At 41.8% G+C, this 22,604-nt stretch overlaps 2 protein-coding genes across 8 annotated transcripts in view; one reads left to right on the plus strand and one right to left on the minus strand.

Annotated features, from left to right (window-relative positions):
- Positions 1-5,766, plus strand: part of DHRS12 (dehydrogenase/reductase 12) — a 41,606-nt gene extending 35,840 nt beyond the window's left edge. For all 4 annotated transcript variants that reach the window (XR_005580500.2, XR_005580497.2, XR_012514358.1 and 1 more), the window contains one exon: positions 576-5,766. The gene's annotated coding sequence lies outside the window, so the exon portion shown is untranslated. The remainder of the gene's footprint in view (positions 1-575) is intronic.
- Positions 1,046-22,604, minus strand: part of WDFY2 (WD repeat and FYVE domain containing 2) — a 191,729-nt gene continuing 170,170 nt past the window's right edge. For all 4 annotated transcript variants that reach the window (XM_003927176.4, XM_074387659.1, XM_074387661.1 and 1 more), the window contains 5 exons: positions 16,923-17,028; positions 12,671-12,772; positions 11,328-11,458; positions 9,463-9,571; positions 1,046-8,014 (listed from right to left, as the gene is read on the minus strand). In XM_003927176.4, the coding sequence (XP_003927225.2) occupies positions 7,985-8,014; positions 9,463-9,571; positions 11,328-11,458; positions 12,671-12,772; positions 16,923-17,028 (478 nt within the window). In that variant the 3' untranslated portion in view covers positions 1,046-7,984. The remainder of the gene's footprint in view (positions 8,015-9,462; positions 9,572-11,327; positions 11,459-12,670; positions 12,773-16,922; positions 17,029-22,604) is intronic.

Below are 22,604 nucleotides of genomic sequence, written 5' to 3' on the forward strand. Positions count from 1 at the left end.
GCGGCAGGAATGCCCCGGTGTGGACTGTGCTTCCCCTCCCTTTCTCAGATACTCAGTGTCAGAGGCTGGTGTTGGGCACCCCCGCAGGAGAGGGCTGGGCACTGCCTTTGCTGTTCGTGATCCCAGGAGCACAGCATAACCAAGGGACAATGTGTGTTTACATAAACCGTTTACATGAGGCCTAGTTTACATTTGCTTAAGATTAGGAGTGGCTTCCGTAATGCATCTGGCATTCTGGTTCTATTCTGAGATAAAACCTCTAATTTATAGCATTTTACCTCTTAGTGACTCCAGGGAAAGCTGTAACAAAACCAATGCACAGATTTAGAATATATCTACATAGATTCTTGGTGTCCATGGTAGAATAAACATAACTCATACCCCTGAGGAAAACCCAGATGGCTGCAGCTTCTCAGTGGTCCTTGAGCCCTGGATGGAAGTGTCCCATCAGCCAAGGACCCCAAGGAAGGGATTTTTTGGATGTGCCAGCCTGAAACTTCAGCGTCTTTCTGACAAAAGGTGGTGCTATCAAGCACGCACCAGCTCCATTTAACTGCATGCCTCCTTTTCTGCAGGAGGAAGATGGGCCTCAGCAGTGCTGGATGTGCGCAAGGCTGTGCTGGCAGCACCGGGACAGGGCAGCTCAGCCACCCCCTCAACGGTGATTCCGTAACAGGCAGGTCACTTGGTATCTTTGTACCTGTTTTCCTTCTCCATAAAATGAACCCCACAAGTTTTAAAAGAGGCTTTCCCTGGCAGTGTTTGCCCGGAAGTCCTCATTTGGAAAGTACTAAATGCAGGAAAAAGCCAACTTCCATGACAAAGGAAAGGGGCTCCCCGGCCACAGCCCGTATACGTGCTAGACTATGGTGAACGGGCCCAAATTCACCTCCAGACAGCAGCTCTCCCTGGCGTCTAGACCAGGCGGAGTGGTTGGAAGCTCCCCTTCCCACCAACTGGACAGAACCCATGGGGCTAAACAGCACAGCGAGGTTGTCGGTGTGTGTGTGGCTGCATGGAACAGTGACGGGACCACAGCTGCAGAAAGGTTTTCACAGACATTTATTTTAAACCATGGAGGCAACTCCACAGCGAGAGTCGTACGTTGGTAACGGCTACACGTCTATTTTGGTTAGAGGGAAGCACAGCGGGAAAGTGAGCAGAGTAAAAACATTCACAATATTCAGCAGCATTTGAATGGGGGCCTGGATACAGACATTTCAACATCCTCAGAAATTCCTGCTCATTACCACCTAATCACATTCAGGAAGTCAAAGTCAGGACTGATCAGGACCGGCAGGGAGTGTGGCAAATGCCGGAGGGGTCCAGCCAGACCACACGGGAGAAATCTGTTCCAATGCCAGGCTTATTACCTTCTCAGCCTGACCTCCTGAAGAATCTCCTCACTTCAAAAAAAGAAAAAGATACCGATACGATAACATGCCCATGGCAGCCAGGTCCAGAAGTGGGCTGCAGCCCACTGGAGGTACAGAATGGAAGATCCATGTCCCTGGTTAGAAGTTGAGTGGTAGACAGGCACTAATGTGGGGCCAGCACCTTCCCTGTTTTCCAGTTAGTAACAGTTTTTGTACTTTTCATATAAAGATTTCCTTTTGCAAAATGACAGTACCTTGAAAAAACAAAGTCATTTAAAAAGCAAGGCAAATGGTATAAGACACAAATACATGAGTACAATGGTTACGAGTGACACTAGTATTTTGGTCCATACTTCATATTGGCATACACTACTAATGTAAGGCTGCCATCCACTTAAATGATAAAGAGTATATATATGAGAAACGTTTTTCAAACCATTTTCCCTTTGTGAGTGACCGCTCACCTTCTCATGCATCCCCAATAGCCAAGGGAAAAAAGAATCATAAATATCAAGGTCAGATTCTCAATCTAACTTTTAAGCCAACCTGCAATTCCTGACACTTCCAAGTCAGATATTATTCTTGACTTGTAAAGGTAAACATTTTGAGGTATCTATTTTTAATGAGATGGTACCATGACTAATTTCCACCCTTAGCATCTTTAAAAAAATTTTTTTCCTACAAACTAATGAAAAGAAACTTCATCTTTTTCCAAAACCGAACTTAGTAGCCTCTAGATGGAAAAAGTCCAGAAAGCAACTCACTTGGTATGATGGAAGACAACAAAGGCATGTGGTGATAGACTCTCCTTTATCCAAGCGAAGGCAGCAATATGCGGGCAGGTCAGGTGATGGGTTAGGCAAGTCCAGTAATAAGCAAGACTCATAGAATCATAGAATCACAGGACTGGAAGGGACCTTAAGAATGATTAAATTCATCCCTTACTCAAGCCTTTAATCTCCCTTTCAACATAGCTGGCAAAGCCTACATACTCTTGGTTAAAAGAAAAAATTCCCTAGTATGGGACATGCCAGGAAGTCATCCCATTCCAGTTTAGGACAGATCTAATTTTTAGACACTGCTTTCATGTGTCAAACCTAAGTAGGCTTCTTGGTGGAAAGTATAATGTTTAAAGTTAAATATACAAACCACAACCCTGAAGGGTTGACATGTGGTTCTTGGTTATGAAGCTGAGCTGCAGTTTAAACAGGAAAACAGATGTTTCTGGACTGTTTTGGACATAGATCTTTGGGTCCTACAAGGAAAAGGCAAATGACGTAAGAGCAAAGACAGGCACTGCCATGCCCCCATGTGGTGCAGCGTTCCTGCCTCCACAGGGCTGGGTCTCCCAGGCAGACCTGACGTGAACTGACAAACATCTCTCCCTTGCCCTTGCAAGTGCCCCTGTGAAGAGAAACCCCCACATTGGACTGGAATGACCTGTGACTTGCAAGAGCAGGAAGTGGAGGGCAGCAGCTGCACCCAAACACGCGGCAGCGCCTGTCCGTGCAGTGCCACACTCGATAGAACAATCCCTTCCTGCCGCAGGTCCAGGGCTTTCCTTTACCAAAGTGGACCAGCTGAGCCCAGCACACTTTTGGCATTGGTATGGGAGTCCCTGGTTGCAGGCTGTGCATGTAATAGTCTCCACCTCCTCCTCCCAGACTCCAGTGAGAGGCTGTGCACCCAAAGATCCAAAATTAGTTATCCTGGGTCGTTTTCAGATAACAGCTCTAGGGATTTCCAAAGAAAAAGAAACTGATACTATTATACTATAAACTGATAGTAGCATTGGCTGCAGGAGGAGGCCCTGCGGAAACCCCTCCTGGTGAGCCGTGTGCTGCTTCCTCTGAGGCCAGGGAGCAGCAGCATCTGATAGTGATGAGAGCTTGGTTCCGGGACTGCAGCTGAGCCACTTGGCTGTTCTCCGGCGGCTCCAGCCCACTTGTGATCCCTGGACATACCACACTGACTCCAGCACTCAAGCCTTTGTTTATGCTATTTCTGAAGCCTGGAAAGTCATTTCCATTTTTCCCCCTTATGACTCACTCCTCATCTTTTAACACTGAGCTCAAGTCCTTTCCTCTGTGAAGCTCCTCCTGCCATACCTGCTGGGTTAGTGGCACCCTTGGCGTGCCTCTATCACGACCACATTGTACTGAAATGACCCATTTACTCACTGTGTGACCTCTGCCCAGCCTGGGAATGGGCCTCAGACGCCTTGCACCGCCAGTGCCTAGTTTAAAGCCTCGTGAGCACTCAGCACGGTTGATATGAACATCCAAATCTCAAAGATCATCTAGATAACTCAGTGTTCAACATGAACTTAATTTCTGCGTTTTCGCATCTCAAGTTAATACATATCTGCTTTCATACTGGGAAAAATTCAACAACATTATTTTAAAGGAGAAAAAAATAAGAATGTATTGGTAAAGTGCCTTCTTTCACTTTTAAATATAAATCTTAGTGAACAGGAACACTTACATACAATTAAACTTCTATGAACAGCCATAACCAAAGGAATCTCATCTAGTGAATGTCCAGTAACTGTGACCCACAGTTAGAGCTATCCTTTTGCTTAAAAACCAAAATTTGGGCCTTAAGAAGTGATTAATGTCAGGTAAAAATAAATTATACTTTTATTTATTTATTCAGGGTCTTGCTCTGCAGCCCAGGCCAGATTGCAGTGCAATCACAGGTCACTGCATCCTTGAATTCCTAGGCTCAAGTGATCCTCCTGCCTCAGCTTCCTGAGTAGCTGGGAATACAGGAGTGTGCCACTACACTCAACTAATTTTTAAATTTTTGGTAGCGACAGGGTCTTGCTATGGTGCCCAGGCTGGTCTTGAACTCCTCAAGTGATCCTCCCAAAAGTGTTAAGATTATAGGTGTGAGCCATGGCACCTGGCCTATACTTTTATAAAATGAATTTCAGAAAATGAAAATACAATATTCCATAAGGGCAGTGCTGTAAGCCCAGGAATCATGGCCAAATGGGGTAGGGTGAATTTTAAGTGCCCCTAGATTTCCGTTTCAATTTTGTCCCTGGGGTGGTCTAAGGGGGATGTGTAGGAAGGAATTTATGTGGATGAAGGCAATAATTACCTCCCCCACCACAGGGCCGGGGCCAAAATAAGTGTCATAGACACTTGCAGTAAGAGGAACAAACCTGGTTCCAGAGAGCACCCTGTCTCAAGGCGCTGAAAGTCTCTCTTCCCACTTATGCCATTACTAAGTAATGTTCAAAAACAGCTATTCCTTCAACATTCTTTTAGACTCTCTCGTTTACATCTCAGCCACAGCTAACTGCCTGGTATAACTAAATGTGTTTTCTGCTTGGAACACTCTAGATCTCTGAAGCTCCCTTCCAGTGTTGTGACTTCATGATTTCTTGAATAATTAAAACAATCAAATGAGAAACTCATTATGGTGGGTAGACCTAATGCAAAATGACACAAGATTCCAAATGCTGAATCTCAAACAATTTTGCTACTGTGAAGACACATTCAGGCAGTAATGTCAAGTAATGTCGTTAGTTGGGAGGAACTGAGAGCATGTGGTTGATTTTGTCCCGCCAGGCAGAGAACAACTCTGTATGATATGTGTTGATCTGCCACTTTCTCAACGCAGTCACGTTAGGCATTATTGGCAAGAGCTGCTATATGTTTAAGTAATAGAGCAAAAATATATGTAAAGTGCAAATCCAAAGGGTAAAACAAGAATTATGAGAGTTCACCTGGACAGAACAAAACCCAAGGGCCGGCGCCAGCTTTCACTCCTAAGGAATGGAGCCTCCATTTCCATAAAATGCTTGGAAGACACTCAACACCAGTACATATTTCTCTACAAATTACAGAAATGGGGGAGACACTTAATGCAAAACTCAAGAATTCACAGTATTACAGACACACAGTTGGTTTGCTAAACGCATTTCACCAAATTCAAGCACCCACACATATGAGAGAAAAGGGAAGAGCAATGGATACCTCGACTTATCTGTGGTTTCTTGATCGTGATTCTCCACACCAGTGAGATGTGAAGTACCTTCAGCCTCTGTGTGGCTCTGTGGGCTGGGAGGGAGACGGTACAGTGGCATGCAGGGCCACGGGCCAGAGCGACTGTAGAGTACATATACAATCTGACGGGACACTGTTTCCCGAATGAGGTCTGAATGCATCTAAACCCATCTCAGAACCCACACAGGCTTGCTGGGGCTTTGCTGTCCTAATACTGTGTTCCTCTCTCTGTAGACAGGCCAAGCTCAAAGTTCAGAAAGGGAAAGTAGAGTGATTCATGTCTATTACTCATTTCCCACACACAGTCCTCTATTACATACAACTTAGTAAGTGGCTGCAGGTTCTAGTAATAAACTACAAAATAGATATTTGAATATTTTTAAATTTCATTCCCTTATTAAAGCTCTCTCACAGAGCAATCATGCAGAAAAGACTCCAAGTAGTTGTAACACTTTTGACTGATGCAAGCAAGGGTAGTGTGGACCAGGGCAGCGAAATGACAAGCGCTAACAGCCTTGTGCGGTGCATGCGTGTGTGCCTCTTCAGGGCTCTGGTCACACGGGCTGATCTGGTCTGATGGCTCAGGCAACAGCCGCCATGGACCATGGCTGCGTGGGATACATGTGCTGGTCCTACTTCCCAATGTTGGGGCAGCAGAATCACCTCTAGGAAGAAAGCACACGTAGGGGCAGTACCGAGGATGGCTTGTAGTACTTCCCCCTAGTTAGAGAAGGAATGAATGATTTTGAGTGCAAAAAACGGCTTTCCAGGAAAAGAGGGAAAATAATGGGATTTCAATTTCACTCCCACATGTATTACCACCAAAAACCTGCAAAATCAGAAGAGGGCAAGACACTGTGGGGTGGGGCTTGGGTGGGGAAGGACAAACAATTGCCCTGTGATCCTCAAGAGACTGGTGAGCTCCCTGATGCTCTGGACACACGAGGCTGAATGAGCTGTATGTGTAAAGTGCTTAGGAGGGGCAGGCACCCAGGGCAGGCTTTCCATTAATTTTCCTTCCATTTTTACAGGTGAAAATAAGACTTTAAAAAGGACTTCAATATCCTGAGTTGAGCCGCTACACACAAGAGTATTTCATTTTCTCAAGCGTGATTGGATTCCCTTAGAAATGAGAGTCCTTCAGGTGTACTCTCTAAAGTCCTCTCTTCCATTCCCCATGGGAACACAGCCTGCGCTGTAGGTGCCTGTCTCAGACCAATCACATGCTGTTTTAGTAAAGTGTGCAAAGTGTTCTGATGAAAAATATCTAGTTTTTAAAGGGACAAACTACAGAGGGTCAGGAATACAGCAGAATTACAACCTTGCTGTAATGAACACATCCCAGTTCAGAGATGATGTCACACAGAAAAACACATCTTAAAGACACTTATTTTCAGAGCATGTATGGTGGGGGGTCCCCAACCCTGGGCTGCGGACAGGTACTAGTCCATGGCTTGTGAGGAGAGAAGTGGGGCTTCACATCGGAAGTGGGCAGCGGGCAAGTGAGCATTACTGCCTCAGCTCCGCCTCCCATCAGATCAGCGGTGGCATTAGATTCTCATGGGAGCACGGACCCTATAGTGAACTGCACATGCAAGGGATCTAGGTTGCATGCTCCTTATGAAAATCTAATGCCTGATGATCTGAGGTGGAACAGTTTCATTTTGAAGCCGGTCCCTGATGCCAACAAAGTTGAGGACTGCTGATGTAGGGTTCTGCATGTGTGTCGTTCTTTTTCACTGTTATGAGTGAGGAAGAGCTGTGTCAAAAAACTAAGGCTCAGGAGGCTCCAACTGAATTCTAAATGATCCAGGCACTGGTCGTTGAAGCTCTGAGTTAAAGTAATCTACTTCTGTGATAACCATGGTTGGGAACAGCTTTCTCACAGCATTTTTTTTTTTTTTTTTTTTTAATGTGGAAAAGACAGAGGCAACTGAGGCAGAAACACAGTCTTTTCTACTTAATAAGAACATGAATGAGGCAGACATTACAAACAAATCTTCAGGCGATTCCCGCAGCCTGGCAAACCCACATGATGGGTTTGCAAGTCTCTCCACTGAGGAGGACATGAAAGCAGAAACACTGGAATAAATAATGTAAAAACATCCCCCTCCAGTAAAGGCAGAGAAGGTGCAGGTAGATGCAGGGGAAGATAAGAAAAAGACCCTGGCCACATGACACATGTTGAAGTAAAGAAAACACAGAAACTATAATGACCAAAATACTCTGAATAGATACTTCCCTTATTTCTCTGACACACAAAGCAACAAGTAAAATGGAGTGTTGAGAAGTATAAAAGTTAAACACCCCACACAGATTTTTCGGTATAGTCAAAACAATGCAGCACAGCCAGACCGTATAAACCATTTGTTAAAAAAATAGCTTCTTTTCTATTGTATGAACAAGTTGGAAGAGTCCCCTTGCAAGTGTGCACTTGCTGGGTTACCACTGTACGCACAGGTAATCTGCAAATTCATCCAGGGTCTTCAGTTTCTGACTTCTCACACATCTGCTTTACTGCTCTGGTGATGATTTGGATGAAAACAACCATTTCTTTAGTAAATACTGTCTTTCTGATTCCTGGGAGAGTCATCAAGACACAACTGGGGTCATATCCCACAGCTGCAAAAAGAAAAAGAAAATACAGAATGAACTAAAATTAAATTGTGTTGATAACAGTCCTTATAACTAAATTCTTCAAGGAATTTTTTTTCCCCCATTTAACAAACTACATACTATACTAATATGATTTCTAAATCTATAAAATATTTTTTCATCAAAAAACTTCAAAGAAAGCTCAAAAACATGACAATGACAGCTTGAAATTTTGATGCAGCTAATGAATAATGGCAGAGAGGACTGGGAAGACAATCTGTTACTGGCTAAGAGGACTGGGAAAACAAGCTGCCCTGCAGATCCTCCTGTGAGTCACTTAAAGGGTAATGTTGCAGAGCACTGTGTTTACAGCTGAGGCAGCTGTAGATGAGCCAACATTAAAGGGACAACATAGATTTGGCCTACCCTCCAAATTGACTGAATCCATTAAATACCTCAATCTATTAACTGGACACCAAGCACATGCTGTGTCCTTTCCATTTAAACTTCCACTTTACAAGATATCTCATTTTCAAAAATAAAAGACCTGAGGCTCCCAGAGTTTATTCTATTTTAACTAATTAATTCATCATTTTGAGACAGGGTCTTGTTCTGTCACTGAGGCTGGAGTGCAGTGGTGCAATGATGGCTTACTGCAGCCTCAACTTACTGGGCTCAAGCAGTTCTTGCACCTCAGCTGCCCCAGTAGCTGGGACTACAGGCAGGCACCACCACATCTGGCTCATTGTTAATTTTTTTGTAGAGATGGGGGCCTCACTGTGGTGGCCAGGCTGGTCTTGAACTCCTGGGACCAAGTGATCTTCAGTCTCACCTCCCAAAGTGCTGGGATTAGAGGCGTGAGCCATCACCCAGGCCCCAGAGTTTATTTTAAACTTCCTCTCAAAGTCATGAAGATCTGGTAGCTTCCAAAGTGGGTTATTTTAGCCACCTAATCCTGTTGTGACCTCAAAGAATGGGTCAGGGAGGTAGAGCTCAGTGTGCTATAAATTCTCATCTGTATTACTGTTTTGACTGCTGCACATGTGACCTATTACAGTCTTTTTAAAGAGTCTGTCCCAAGTAGACTATCCTTTGCAGGCCGGAGCTATGTTTTGTTTCTTTGTGTTGAGCCAGTGCCTGGCAAGAGGCTGTGCATGTATCAGATAGCAGGTTTGTAACAGGTTCTCAAAAACACTCACCTTCAAGAGTAACTTTTTTTTTTTAAGAGTTGAGGTCTCACTTTGTCACCCAGGCTTGAGTGCAGTGATGTGATCAAAGCTCACTGTAGGCTTCAGCTCCTGGACTCAAGCAATCCTCCCACCTAAATCTCCTGAGTAGCTGTGACTACAGGTACATGCCACCAAGCCTGGCTACCCAAGGATAACCTTTAGAGCAGTACTTCCCATGTTCTTGGTACTCCTGTGTATTTATATGAGGCCAAAGATGGAAAGCTTCTTAATAAGATGGCATCTTACCTTAATAACCTTGTCAGTTCCAGAAGTCAGTAACCATCCTCTGGTTTCATCGAAATGCACATGCACTATGTTATGTTTACTGTCATGGAAGGTAGCTGTGGGTGCACGTCTGGAAGGAGCAAAGAAAGTTTCTGAGAGGAAAAGGTGGTGACATATGAATCAAAGAGATCTAGGATGACATTAGGCTCTACATTCCGGCCTCATGGCTAAAACGGCATCACTCATAGGAATGCTCCTCAGATCTGCCTTCATTCCCTGGCAACCAGTTATGATTTTTTTTTTTTTTTTTAAAGTACAAGAATTCCTACTAAAATGGAAAAGAGATGAAATTTCCAAAAGTCTTTCTGGAGAATGTCTTGCTCCAATAGTGTCTAATATAGCAATAATCTCCACCTGAGCTTTTAAAAACCACAGTGCCTCTGCTAAGTGTGAGCTCAGAAGAACTTGCCAGTAAAATAGTCTACCTTTGTCTATTTAATTAAAAAAAGAAAAAAGACCATGATAGTACTAAGTGTCCCATGATATTACTAAGTGTCATTCATTCTAATTGGAGAACTATCCACCTCTATTCATTTTTCCTTTTTCACCGGTATGACTGCAGACTTGGTTTTTGTATAGTATTCTAAAGCTGTAACATGCAAAACAAAATAAAAAATAGACATCATTTTTGGATTTTTTTTTTAAACATACCTTTTTTTTTTTTTTTTTAAAGTAAGAAGGCTTGTCCACTGCCTAGGCGCTCCCGAGGCAATCCAAGTGCTTCCTCAGAGAACAGGCAGAGGAAGCAAGTGGGGAAGGGCGCGGGGCGCAGCCTAGGAGACAGTGCTCCTCATGCTTCACGGGATCCACACCACTGCAGGGGGCTCTCTCAGGACAACTTTTTTTTCTCTAGCTAAATCTGCAGGCTAGATCTTCAGTATATTAAAATAGTTACTTTAAATTTTTAGAAGAGTTAAGCTTAACTGTAAGTCCCTTAGACTCTTAGGGTCTATGTGTTTAGCTATAAAGTGAAGAATTCAAGCAGAATATCTCTAAGGTTTCTTGCACTTCCTAGTTCAATGAGAAGAACCCTCTTACTAATTTCATCACATATGATGAGTGGGAAATAATGAACATATATGCATACTTCTGCAAGGGCATCTTATTTTACATTTGATATGGATAAATAAGACTACCTGCGATTTTACTGTAATACCAGGTGCTGGGAGGATTGGGAAGACAAGCTACCCTGCAGATCCTCCTGTTAGTCACTACAATTAGGAAAATGTTGCAGAGCACCGTGTTTACGTCTGGGAGCAGCTTTCAATGAGCCAATGTTAAAGAGACAACACAGATTTGCGCCCCTCCACAGCAGACTGAGGGGTAGTAACCTATGTCCCAGGTTACTGGGCAGGTCTGACAAGCGGCCAGCTGAGTAACTGGGCAACTGGGAATATTTGCCTCTTGGGTAAAGCAACTTAGCTCTTCCAAGGAAATGAAACTTTCTGGACCCTGTGGACTCACTGAACTCCTGTAGAGATACCAGCTTGTGCTAGAAAGTGACCCTTGGGCCCTTACACTCCTGGACGATTCTCAAGTAAATCAGCAGACAGAAGAGTTTGCTCTAACAGCACCTATTTTAAAGGCACATAACCTAGAAAATAGGAATAAACAGAGCTGAATTCTTTGTGTACTTTCTCTTCTCCTGTCTCACAGGATGACACAAATCTCTCAGTGGCAAAGGACAACTTGTACTGCTTGCCACAGACTATATTCTAAACCAGCAGAAACTAGAGCAACCCAGGTGATGGCTGCAGCACCAAGCGCAGTGCTCAGATTCCATCCCCGCCTCAACCTGAAGCAGCATGCAGGCTGTGGGAACTCACTCTTCATCTGTGATGGCCTCGTGGCAGCTGTCACAGACCCTCACTTCAAACTCAAAGCCCATCAGGGGGATGGAGGAGCGCTTGGAGCTGCACTTGCCGCAGACAGCCTTCCCACACTTGCGGCAGTGGTGCTGGAGGAGGGAGAGAAAACAGATGCTCATCATGGCTCCTGAGGCACACACCCCCCCACACCCCCCACACCCCCCCACCCCCACCCCCCCACCCCTCCTGGCAGACAGAGATATACTTAATCGCATCCAGGTGAGGATGCTGAACAAGAGGGCTCCAGAACTAAAGGGAACACATTAGATGTGTTCTCATTTGGGGCTCTGTTTATTCAACAAGGACTGTTGGGAAACACATTTGACAGGGATGGACACCTCTCTACTCTCTTGCTTTCCCTACTTTTCTTTTTTTGAGACAGAGTCTTGCTGTGTTGCCCAGGCTGGAGTGCAGTGGCACACTCTTGGCTCACTGCAACCTCTGCCTCCTGGGTTAAAGTGATTCTTCTGCCTCATGGTGACCTCAGCTACCATGCCCGGCTAATTTTTGTATTTTTAGTACGGACAGGATTTCACCACATTTGCCAGGCTGGTCTTGAACTCCTGACCTCGTGATCTGCCCGCCTCGGCCTCTCAAAGTGCTGGGATTACAAGCATGAGCCACCGCACCCAGCCTGCTTTCCCTACTCTTGGTCCTTTCCAATTATCATACTAGGAACTAAAGAGGAACCACCCAGTGACCGGGTGATCTTAAAGCCGGTGTATGAGAAAGGTGGGTGTATGAGAAAGGGCCATCTCTGGAGATTATGGGCCAACTCTGGAGTCACGCTGCTGAAGGAGAACATGCAGGAAACCTGATTCAATCTGCTGACTTTGGCCATGCTAAGCCTAGGTGACCTAACATTTGATTTCCTTGGGGAAGACCAAACAGAACCATGGAATTAGATTGAGTATTGTAAGTAAAGCTCAATAACTAAAATTAATCAGAAAGAGGGAAAGTGAAATAATTAAGGAGAGAGAAACACCAATTATGTAATTTCATGGTTTGGTATCCATATAAACTAAGCATGACACCTCTAATTGTAAGGTATAACAGCCACTAGAATTCTAAAATCATATCCCTAACTGTGTACTGGGAACCACCCACTACAGAAACCAAATCCAGTAGGAATGAGCTACGGTAGACAAGGAGAGTAAATTACTGTGCAATCACAAGGTGACTCCAGGGTAATAATTTACCCTCCCCACAACCCCCACCCAGGGGTGTTATTTATTCTAAGACCACATGGGCTGAACTATTTCCGCACAATTACATTTTGATGAAGCAACCGTATCACTCACCTGTCTTAGACCAATTTTCTTACTGTCCCACATTTGCTTGAAGTTCCAGAAGAAAGGCTGATCACATTTTTGGCAGGAATCACTGTCCAACCATTCAGGGGTCTTGTCAAATAAAGCACAGAACAGGTCACAGTGGCCAGCGGTAAGGACAATGGAACCACTGACCCTGATGAAATTTATGAAGTAATCAGGATGTGTTTATAAAAAACAGAAATTTATGGAGTAATCAGGATATGTTTGTAAAAAACAGAGGTGTGATTTCTCAGTCAATAATTCAAAAAATATTTACTGAATGCCTATTCTGTGGCAGGCCCTGGGGATGGGATGCAGTGGTAAATAAGAATCTCCACCATCTTAAGAGATCGAGACCATCTTGGTCAACACGGTGAAACCCCGTCTCTACTAAAAATACAAAAATTTAGCTGGGCATGGTGGCGCATGCCTGTAATCCCAGCTACTCAGGAGGCTGAGGCAGGAGAATTGCCTGAACCCAGGAGGCGGGGGTTGTGGTGAGCCGAGATCGTGCCATTGCACTCCAGCCTGGGTAACAAGAGCGAAACTCCGTCTCAAAAAAAAAAAAAAAAAAAAGAATCTCCACCATCATGAGAATATGATCAAGGCATCAGGCATCACAAGAGCCTCTGACCCAGGCTGAGGTTCTCAGACAAGACAACTGAGACTTCGGGATGGCTGGAGTGCAGATGGAGGAAACAAGGGATGAGGCTGGAGGAAGCAGTATTAATGTTTGTTTGTGAAACAGTTTCTCAAATACCAGCTTATTACCATTAAAATTATGTAGCAAAAACAAATATTTAAAGACATGGAACATGTTCAATATATAATAAACTAAAACAAAACCCCCAGGTTATTAAATAGTATCGTAGCACAAAGTTAAGAGAGACTAGGAGAAGATATTTATAAAGTTTGTAACTAACAACTCCTGCAAACTACTGTATACAAAATCCCCCTGGAAAATCCATATGGAAATAACAAGAAACACTTGAGAAACTGGCAAAAGATACAAAAGATATGAGCATGCAGCTCACAGTCAGGGAAGTCTGAATTGCTAAAGTGAGCCTCTCTTCATAAGAGATGCTCAAATCTACTGTTAAACAGATAATGCAAATAAAAATGAGATGCTATTTTACCTCTGTCTCCAAAAGGGCAAAAACAGAGAGGAGGTAACAATAGCTATTGGTGAGGATGTGAGGTGTCAGAAACTGCCCTGTTCTCCATTAGAAGTGTAAATGAGTACAGCTGTTCGGTTGTACAAACCGAACAGCTGTACTCATTTGTAGCAAAATCAAGAACATACCTTCAACTGATCCCACCCTTGGGTTTCTGGCCCTGAGAGTCTCACACAGGGCAGGTCTCTGAGGGGACACATACAAGGTCAGCTGGGCACTGTGTGTGGTGTCAGGGAGTCTGTGCCAATCTACATGCCCTTTGCTTGGGAAACAAGTAAAATGTGACTGCTACACACTACGGCATCCTGTGCAGAAGCACCACAAGAAACAGCAGGATGGGAGAGCCCAGAAGGGTTCAATGATGAAAGTTGGAAATAGAATCAGCCTTATAGAACATCAGTTATGTAAACTTTTTTTTTTTCTGAGACAAGAATCTTGCCATGTTGCCCAGGCTGGAGTGCAATGGTATCATCTTGGCTCACTGCAACCTCTGCCTCCCAGGTTCACACAATTCTCCTGCCTCAGCCTCCCGAGTAGCTGAGATTACAGGCATGCGCCACCATGCCCAGCTAATTTTTTTGTATTGTTGACAGGGTTTCGCCGTGTTGGCCAGGCTGGTCTTGAACGCCTAACTTCAAGTCATCCACCTGCCTCGGCCTCCCAAACTGCTGGGATTACAGGCATGATTCACTGCGCCCAGCCCAGTTATGTAAACTTTGACACACACACACGCCCCTTTTATAAGGAAGCATGAAGCATGTGTGTTCAGGACACACATCAAATGCATCACAGTGGGTATCTGTAAGGAGGCATTTAGGAGTTAAGGACCAATAAAGGGGGGGAAAAATCAGCATGTTTGTGAGTCTGTTTTTTGTTTAACAAAAAAAAAAAGTCTTACACACGTGTTTCATGTAGAGATAAAAGGAAGGATGTCTGCCAACACATTCAGAGTGATATTTCTGGGTGGTGGTAGTATGAGTAACTGACATCTTCTCTATTTACTAATGAGCCTTTTATAACTTTCTACCAAGAATATTATATACAATATATACTTTTAAAAAATACTGAAAGTTAACAAAAACAGTATTTCGTTAACTGTATAAAACATCTGTTTAACCTAAGGGATGTCACTCTATCTGCATCAAGCCACTCAGGGTCTTCCATCGTCTGCCCTTATCTTTCAGCTAGCTGCCTTCCTCTCATTTCTGACTGATTCTCTCAAGTGTTCATAAGCACTAATGGACCGCATCAACCTATCATGTTAACTTTGTTCTTAGTCTTACTGTTTCTTGGCCTGCAAAGCCCATGTGCTCCTCCTGCTCAGAGCACATCCAGACCCTGTTGGTCCTTCAGCACAGTATTCCTCCATCAATCCTTCACTGAGAACATTAGTCAAAGATGACTCCATCCCTTCTGAAATACCCAGCACTGATGTTCTAGCATATATCAACTATAATTTCTTCATTTACACCATTTGATAGAATTCTGAAGTTTCCTCCTACAAGCCTTTTCTTCCAGAAACTCTATCGGTACTTCAAGTTAGAGATGACTTCATTATATGTCTCAGACCTCCCAAGGTGAGCATCACACAGCACTTACCATAACCAGGACACAGCTCCACTGAGGCTAAGATTAAAACAAAAAATCTCAGGAAACACATGTTTTAAAAACTTGCAAAAAATGAATGGAACCATCTCCATTGCTTATTTAGAGTGTTAACTCACTGGACAAGATTATTTAAATTAGTCAATAGTATTAGGTGTCCCTATAGCTGCATATCAAGAGGCATAATTTAAACAAGGTTGCTCAAAGAACTGCCAATAAACCACTTGGTTTCATCTCTGGACACCACACTGTTATCCTCCTTTGGCTCCTGTCCACACAGGGTCCAGACTACGTGCACTAAGGGAAAAGAATCTGGTCCTTCTTCCCTCCCCTGGTTTGGTTAGGCGGGCCCAGAAGGAAGTTAGGACAGCCCAGGTGTGACTGTCACCAACCAAAAGCAGGCTACCATGCAGAACCAACTCACGACATAGTCATCGGCCACAAGGGAACCTGGCTAGCAGGACCAACACTCATTGCAAAGATCCCCAGATTTTATATTGATGGTGCCAAGTATAGTTTTCAAAAGCAGCAGTGTTCTACAATTCACCACCTTCTAACAGTAATGATCATTTTGATTAGTTACTGATAGAACTCCCATGGACTTAAGATCTGAGCACATAAAGCTTTAATCTTCTTAAGCATATGATTACTGGCATTTGAAAAAGCATTACACTGTGGGTAATAGCAACTACTCTCTTGAAATGAGACTGGGGTGAGGGCATAGAAAGAAGGTGGGAGACTCCTTTTGTCTTTTTAAAGAGTTGCTTTTCTATTTAATTCTTGCATCCTGCAAGAAATTAATTATAAGAATATGCCTTATCAAAGGGAAAGTCTACGCAGAATAATTCTAACGTAACAGGAAAACGGTTAACTTCAAAGTACTTATCAAAGGAGATATGCAGGAAACATACTCGTTAAGATGCTCAAAGATGAAAATGAAAACTCATAAAAAAGAATGTTCTGATAACATGTAAATACATGCTAAAAAACTAACGATATATTTATGTCTGAGGAACTATTTAGAACATGACTTATGAAGTACAAAGTTATTTTTTTTAGTATTTCTATTAATACCAAACTAAGGATTCTTGCTTCACCTTAGCCACTATTTTCCCCCCCACAACATATATTACATGAGTCCTCTGCTTTTATAGGGCATTTTATACCAAAGGACTAATCACCAGGAAATAGATGGTTTCTTTTTCTCACCTGTACTTTTGCTGTGAATGGTAACAGATTTAAACAGCTTAGTCTCAGTCAAAATTCTCATGAAATCTCCGTCCAGTAATGTTACCTGCCAATTTATGGTGGGGGGGGAACCCAGCTCAACTCCTTTTATGCTATAATTTCTAATTCTTTGACATTCCATGCCTTATTTCACAGTTTAATCATAAAAGAAATAAGAAATAAGCAGGAAGGGAGGCAGGGCCAGAACCACAGGACCCTGCAGTGCCACCTACCTCCTGCCTCTCCACGTCCATATTCCAGATGACAATCCCACCATCCCCGCCACAGGAGATCAGCTGCCGTGTATGCTGTGCATAGGAGAGGGCCTGGACTTTGTCGCTGTCAAAGAAACCAAGGGTTAGTGACTGTTTAGGAGAACAAATGCAAGGCCTTACGGCAGAAACCTCAGCAAAGTCAGCCAATGTGCACACTCACTAGCCCCAAGTGTAGATCTTAAAAACCTGATGGAACTTTCAACATGCTAAAGGTCAGGAGAGTGTCCAGGATTTAAAATAAGTCTGAATGCTCCTTGACGTGCTCAGGCCCCAGGAAGAGGTAATCTGTCAGTTATAACACTTTAGGTGTTCATTTTATATTTGTTCAAGAGTCATGATTTTCCCTTTTAAGAAATTATTCTTGAAGAGTTTTGGAGGTCATCCGTAGAGATGCCCACTGGATTTACCTGACACAGCCAGGTAAACTGTGTTACCCGAGGTGTGCATCTCACAGGTGGCTTGGGACCAGCTGTGCCTGCCTTTTTTTGGCTCCCAGAGTGAATCCATAGCAGTAACAGACTTGAATGTCACAGGCTCTACATTTCTCTAGTTTTTATTCCCTCTCTCCTGATTCTGTTTTATTTTTCTTTCTAGTTTGCGCATGGCTGACAAGTTCCTCCTCTTGGCAGCAAAAATGATGGCGAATTTAGTTTTATGGTCTGAGTGATCACTAACAACAGATTTACAGAGATCCACTCTCTGTTGGGTGAGAGAAGTTTCTTGATCTTTTTTTTTTTTTTTTTTTTTTTTTGGTATGTTCATCTATTTTTGAGCTCAGATCAATGAAGAATTTTGTTTCTACTGGGAAAGAGAACAGCTCTTCAATATTTGGACTGGTGATTTTTTTGTGTTTCTGTTTATTCTTGATCTGTGGCTGAAGTTGAAAAACTAAAGCTATTAAGCTCTGTGTGTCTATGTGTTTATAATCCAGAAAAGCCTTCACCTCTTGCTGTATGTGGAATACTTTCCTACTTGTAGAGGGTGTCAATAAATTGGATTATGATACCTTTTAAATTAAAAGAACTTATTCTGACAGAGATAAACAAGTGCTTTTATAAATTGAATCCTCCTAAAATCACAGATCACACTTCTACTATTTTGAACCTGCTAGACTTAACATAAAAATTATTTTAATAAAAATTGCTAGCCAATCATTAATATTTTAAGAATCCAAGTTCATAAAGTTAAGTTTCATTTGGCAAATGAGACTAGTAATATAGGTTTTAAAGCAGAATACAAGTGTGCATTTTATTTTATGTGGGTTTATTTCTCCTAAATTTATTCAGGATAGCTGGTCAAATGAGCTCATAATGTTTAAAATTATTAAAAACATAAATTTGTATTCAGCTGAATTGAATAATTATTCTGACAAATTTTTATATGAATAGCAATTATGTGTCGTAGCATATCAACTTAAATTTCCAAGATTTTTACGTAATAAAATGGACTAATCTTAACTTGAGCTAATCAATAATCATTGGATATCTAGATAATTTCTAAGTTAGAATACTGTGACTTTGATTATAAAGTATAATATTAAGTTTATATATGTTTGCTTACTTTTCTATGCTCTAGTGAGGCTATACCTTTGGTTGTGTCAATCAATGAGTTCATTTTTTACCACTTTAAGGGAATGTAAAGGTACCTTATGTCTCTATGGAAATTTCAGTAATGTGTGTTCATGAGTTTTGCTAGTCTGCTAAAATGATTACAGGGGATGATTTTCAATTGTCCATATCCTCCCTCTTCCTAATCTTCTCTGTGAAATATAAATTAGCTTCTTTGGTTAATTATTATAATTTAAATGCGTGGTTGACATTATGCCAGGAGCAATAACGAAAAAGAAATACAATGATGTGTGCATTTTGTTTTTCAAAGAAAAACAGAGCAGTTTTGTCTCAAAGTAGTGGTTCTTGAACTTTCTGGTTCTCACAACCCTTTATACTCCTAAAACTTATTTGAGGACACCAAAGAGCTTTGGTTTAATACGTGATAATGATTGATATTTACTGTATTTACAATTAAAACTGAGACATTTTAAAAATATTCATTTGAAAATAGAAATGAATCCGTTTCATTTTAACATAGGTCATATATTCTGTAAAAAATACGTATTTTCCAAAACAAAAAATTTTGGTGAGAAAAATGACATTGTTTACAATTTTTGCAAGTCTTTCTAATGTCTGAACTAATAGGAGGGCTGGATAATCATCTCCTTCTACATTTATCATAATCATAATATCACTTATCATGTAGCTTCTGGAAGACTCCACTGTATACTTTTGAGAGAATGAAGATGAAAAGGACAATCCTAAAATGTCAGTTTGTTCTGCAATATGAAAGAGAAAAAATGAAGGACAAAACTTGGAAAGTGAGTTTTACTTGCTTTGGCTTGTAATACTTTAGTCTAAAAAAAAAAAGCTATAAAATGCATTACAATTTTGGCTAAGTTCCCTCAATTTTGATGGCTTGCTTCCTTAGTTTACTGATTAATGCCTACAATGTGAAAGGATATTCTTTACCTTCTGTGGAGTCTGCCTAGCTAGCAGAAATTTCGTGTCTCACCAGAATCATTTTTAGTGCTTTATATTAACTTGATTAATGTTCTTGATTTAAGAAAGAAGAACAAGGAGTACTCAGAATTTTAAATTATTTAAAATTGTGTTATCATCTACATTTATTTTAAAATGTGTTAATGCTGTGAATACAGATAACCAGGTATTGTTTCTTGAGCAGCTGTGCTCCTATCTTACCCTACTTAAAATTCCCTTGATGACTCTGGTTTTGCCTTTTCAAACTGAACCCTCTATTTTGAAAAAATAAAATTTTTAGGATGTGCTTTATGCCTAAAATTCACTTTGAGATTTCCCAGAGAGGTCCTGGAAAACCATAAAGATGAGAAATGTGGTGAGGCACAGTGGCTCATGCCTGTAATCCCAGCACTTTGGGAGGCTGAGGCAGAAGGACTGCTTGAGGCAGAGTTTGAGACCAGCCTGGGCAGCATGGTGAGACCCTGTCCCTTCAAAAATAAAAAAAAAAAATTAGTCAGACATGGTGGTACACGCCTGTAGTCCCAGCTACTAGGGAGGCTGAGATCAGAGGATTGCTTGAGCCTGGAAGATTGAGGCTGCAGTGAACTGTGATCATACCACTGCACTCTAGCGTGGGTGACACAGCAAGACTTTGCCTGAAAAAAGAAAAAAATTTTTAAAAAGAAATGCTATAAATAATTGCATTTGTTTGATGTGTTACTATTTTAAGAGTACATCAGAATAAATGTCAGATCAGAAGGGATGCTCAGCCTGCCCTAGATTAAGTCAGTAACAAACTTTTATTAGTATTTCAGAAATTATATGTTTTATTGGAAGACTGTAGCGATTTCCCAATGTCATTATTGTCTATAATATGTTTCCACCCTTGGGGAAATACTAATCACAATTCTTAGGAAATAGTTATATAGCATATCTCAATGGGGAATTTTACTTTCCCTCATTTTGATATCATTGATCACAATTACAAATTAACCATTAAATCACTAAATCTCTGTAATCCGTAGATAATTTTGTATCATTCTCATCTTTGCCTAAGGGCTCTGCTATAAAGTAGAGTTTGTGACTTCAATAAAAGACGGCCTCAGAGTTTCATGGTAAAGAACTATTTGTACTAGGTATTTTAAAATATTGATATTTCAAAGAACCGACTCTTTGGCACAGGCCGCTGAGCTGCCATTGCTTAGATAATTTTTAAGCCGTGCCAGTGGATTGAGTCAGGATTTCCTTGCATTTCTGGACTCTTTTTAGTCTGGATGCAGATGGCTTCATGAATGTGAACTGCTAAACCAAGAACCATCAGAACAAGAATTAATTACAGTTCATTCATAGAACTGAATGAACTGAAGAGGGAAATTTTATTGTGGTTATTTGTCTGGAATACTGTTGATGCTGTTTTAATGCTCTATTTTCTGGATATGTGAGGGTGCCTTTTCTCTTATTTTAAAGCTATCTCTAACCCACAATTTCATAAACTCTATTTTATAAGTTAAATCAAAACATTTAAGAAATGATATCCAGTTCTGATTGCCCAGAATTTAAAAAAAACTGTTACAGAGATTCCTTAATTTTCATGGAAACATAGTTATTTGCATCGATTCAATGAGAATCTATCCACAAGATATAACTGGGCAAATCAACTGTATAACCTGGTGTGTCATATGTGGGAATGATGCTCATTGAATCAGATATGACTAGCCACTTTAAGAACTCATGGAGCCAAGGCTTACAAAGCCTTCCCAGGAAAACTGGCCTGGTAACTGATTTGCAGGGTCCTGGCCTTACAGCTGGTAAGGAAGACACCAGGCCAAGAACCTAGCAAATGGTGGAAACTTTGAGGAATTCAACTGTTGCAAGTGTTGTAGGTAAAATATGGTAGAGTTTCTTGGGCTTGGTTTTCTAGCCTTGGTATGGCATATAATAGAGGCTTTGAGAAGTCCAGTCCTGCAGTGGCTCACACCTGTAATCCCAGCACTTTGGGAGTTTGAGACCAGTCCAACCAATGTGGAGAAACCCCATCTATACTAAAAATACAAAAATTAGCTGGGTGTGATGGCACATGCCTGTAATCTCAGCTACTTGGGAGGCTGAAGCAGGAGAAGGGCTTAAACCCAGGAGGTGGAGATGGCAGCGAGCCAAGATTGCACCACTGCACTCCAGCCTGGGTGAACCCAAGAGGTAGAGATTGCAATGAGCCAAGATCGCAACATTACACTCCAGCCTGGGCAACAGAGCAAGACTCTGTCTCAAAAGAGAGAAAAAAAAAAAAGAAAAGTCCAGTCTAAGATTTTTTATAAAAAGTTCCAGGAAGAAGTGAATTTTGTGGGCTTACTGTAAAATTGTTGAATACTGTGTGGCTCTGTATATACAAAGCAAATCTGAGTGCCTATCTGGTTAATTAACACTCTTTACTGTACCAATATAAATAATTAGGCCTAGCGTTTTAAGACTAGTCTGTTTTTTTTTTGTGATAAAGGGTAATCATTGAGATTATAATGATCACAGGAGAGGAAGGGGGAAGCACAGTCAGGTAAACTGAGAAAGACATGAAATGGGCAAAAATAGATCACTTGGGTATCTTTTTAGGGGAACTTCAGGTATTGTCTAGCACAGTCTTCTGGGCGGATTCTACAGGGGACTACACCTTTCAGTATCTTTACTAACCTATTCACAACTGAAAAGAATACTGGTATTATTGTAAACAAATCTTGTCCAGTGCAGACATACCTAATCCCCACACCCGACCCTGCCCATGGGAGAAGCCAGCTGTGTGTCTGCTAACAAATTCATTTTCACATCCTCCATTGCCTATGTATGTTCTATTCTGGATTTTCCTTTGGACTGGCTGTAACGTCTTACTCTGCCAGTTAATTAATTAATGCCTAACATAAAATCTTTGACATGTATTCATTTTTTAAAAAGCCAATTGGGTTTTCCCTATCTCTCCTGGTTGTTATTTGAACTTTTGAAAGTATAGACTGCCGGGGGGGAGGGGGGTTGGGGTGGTAGGGGGAGGATCCAAGATGGACGAATAGAAACAGCTCTGGAGTGTAGTTCCCAGTGAGAATGCAGAGGGTGAGTGATCACCGAA

Source organism: Saimiri boliviensis, chromosome 16, assembly GCF_048565385.1.
Source record: "Saimiri boliviensis isolate mSaiBol1 chromosome 16, mSaiBol1.pri, whole genome shotgun sequence".
Classification (NCBI taxonomy): domain Eukaryota; kingdom Metazoa; phylum Chordata; class Mammalia; order Primates; family Cebidae; genus Saimiri; species Saimiri boliviensis.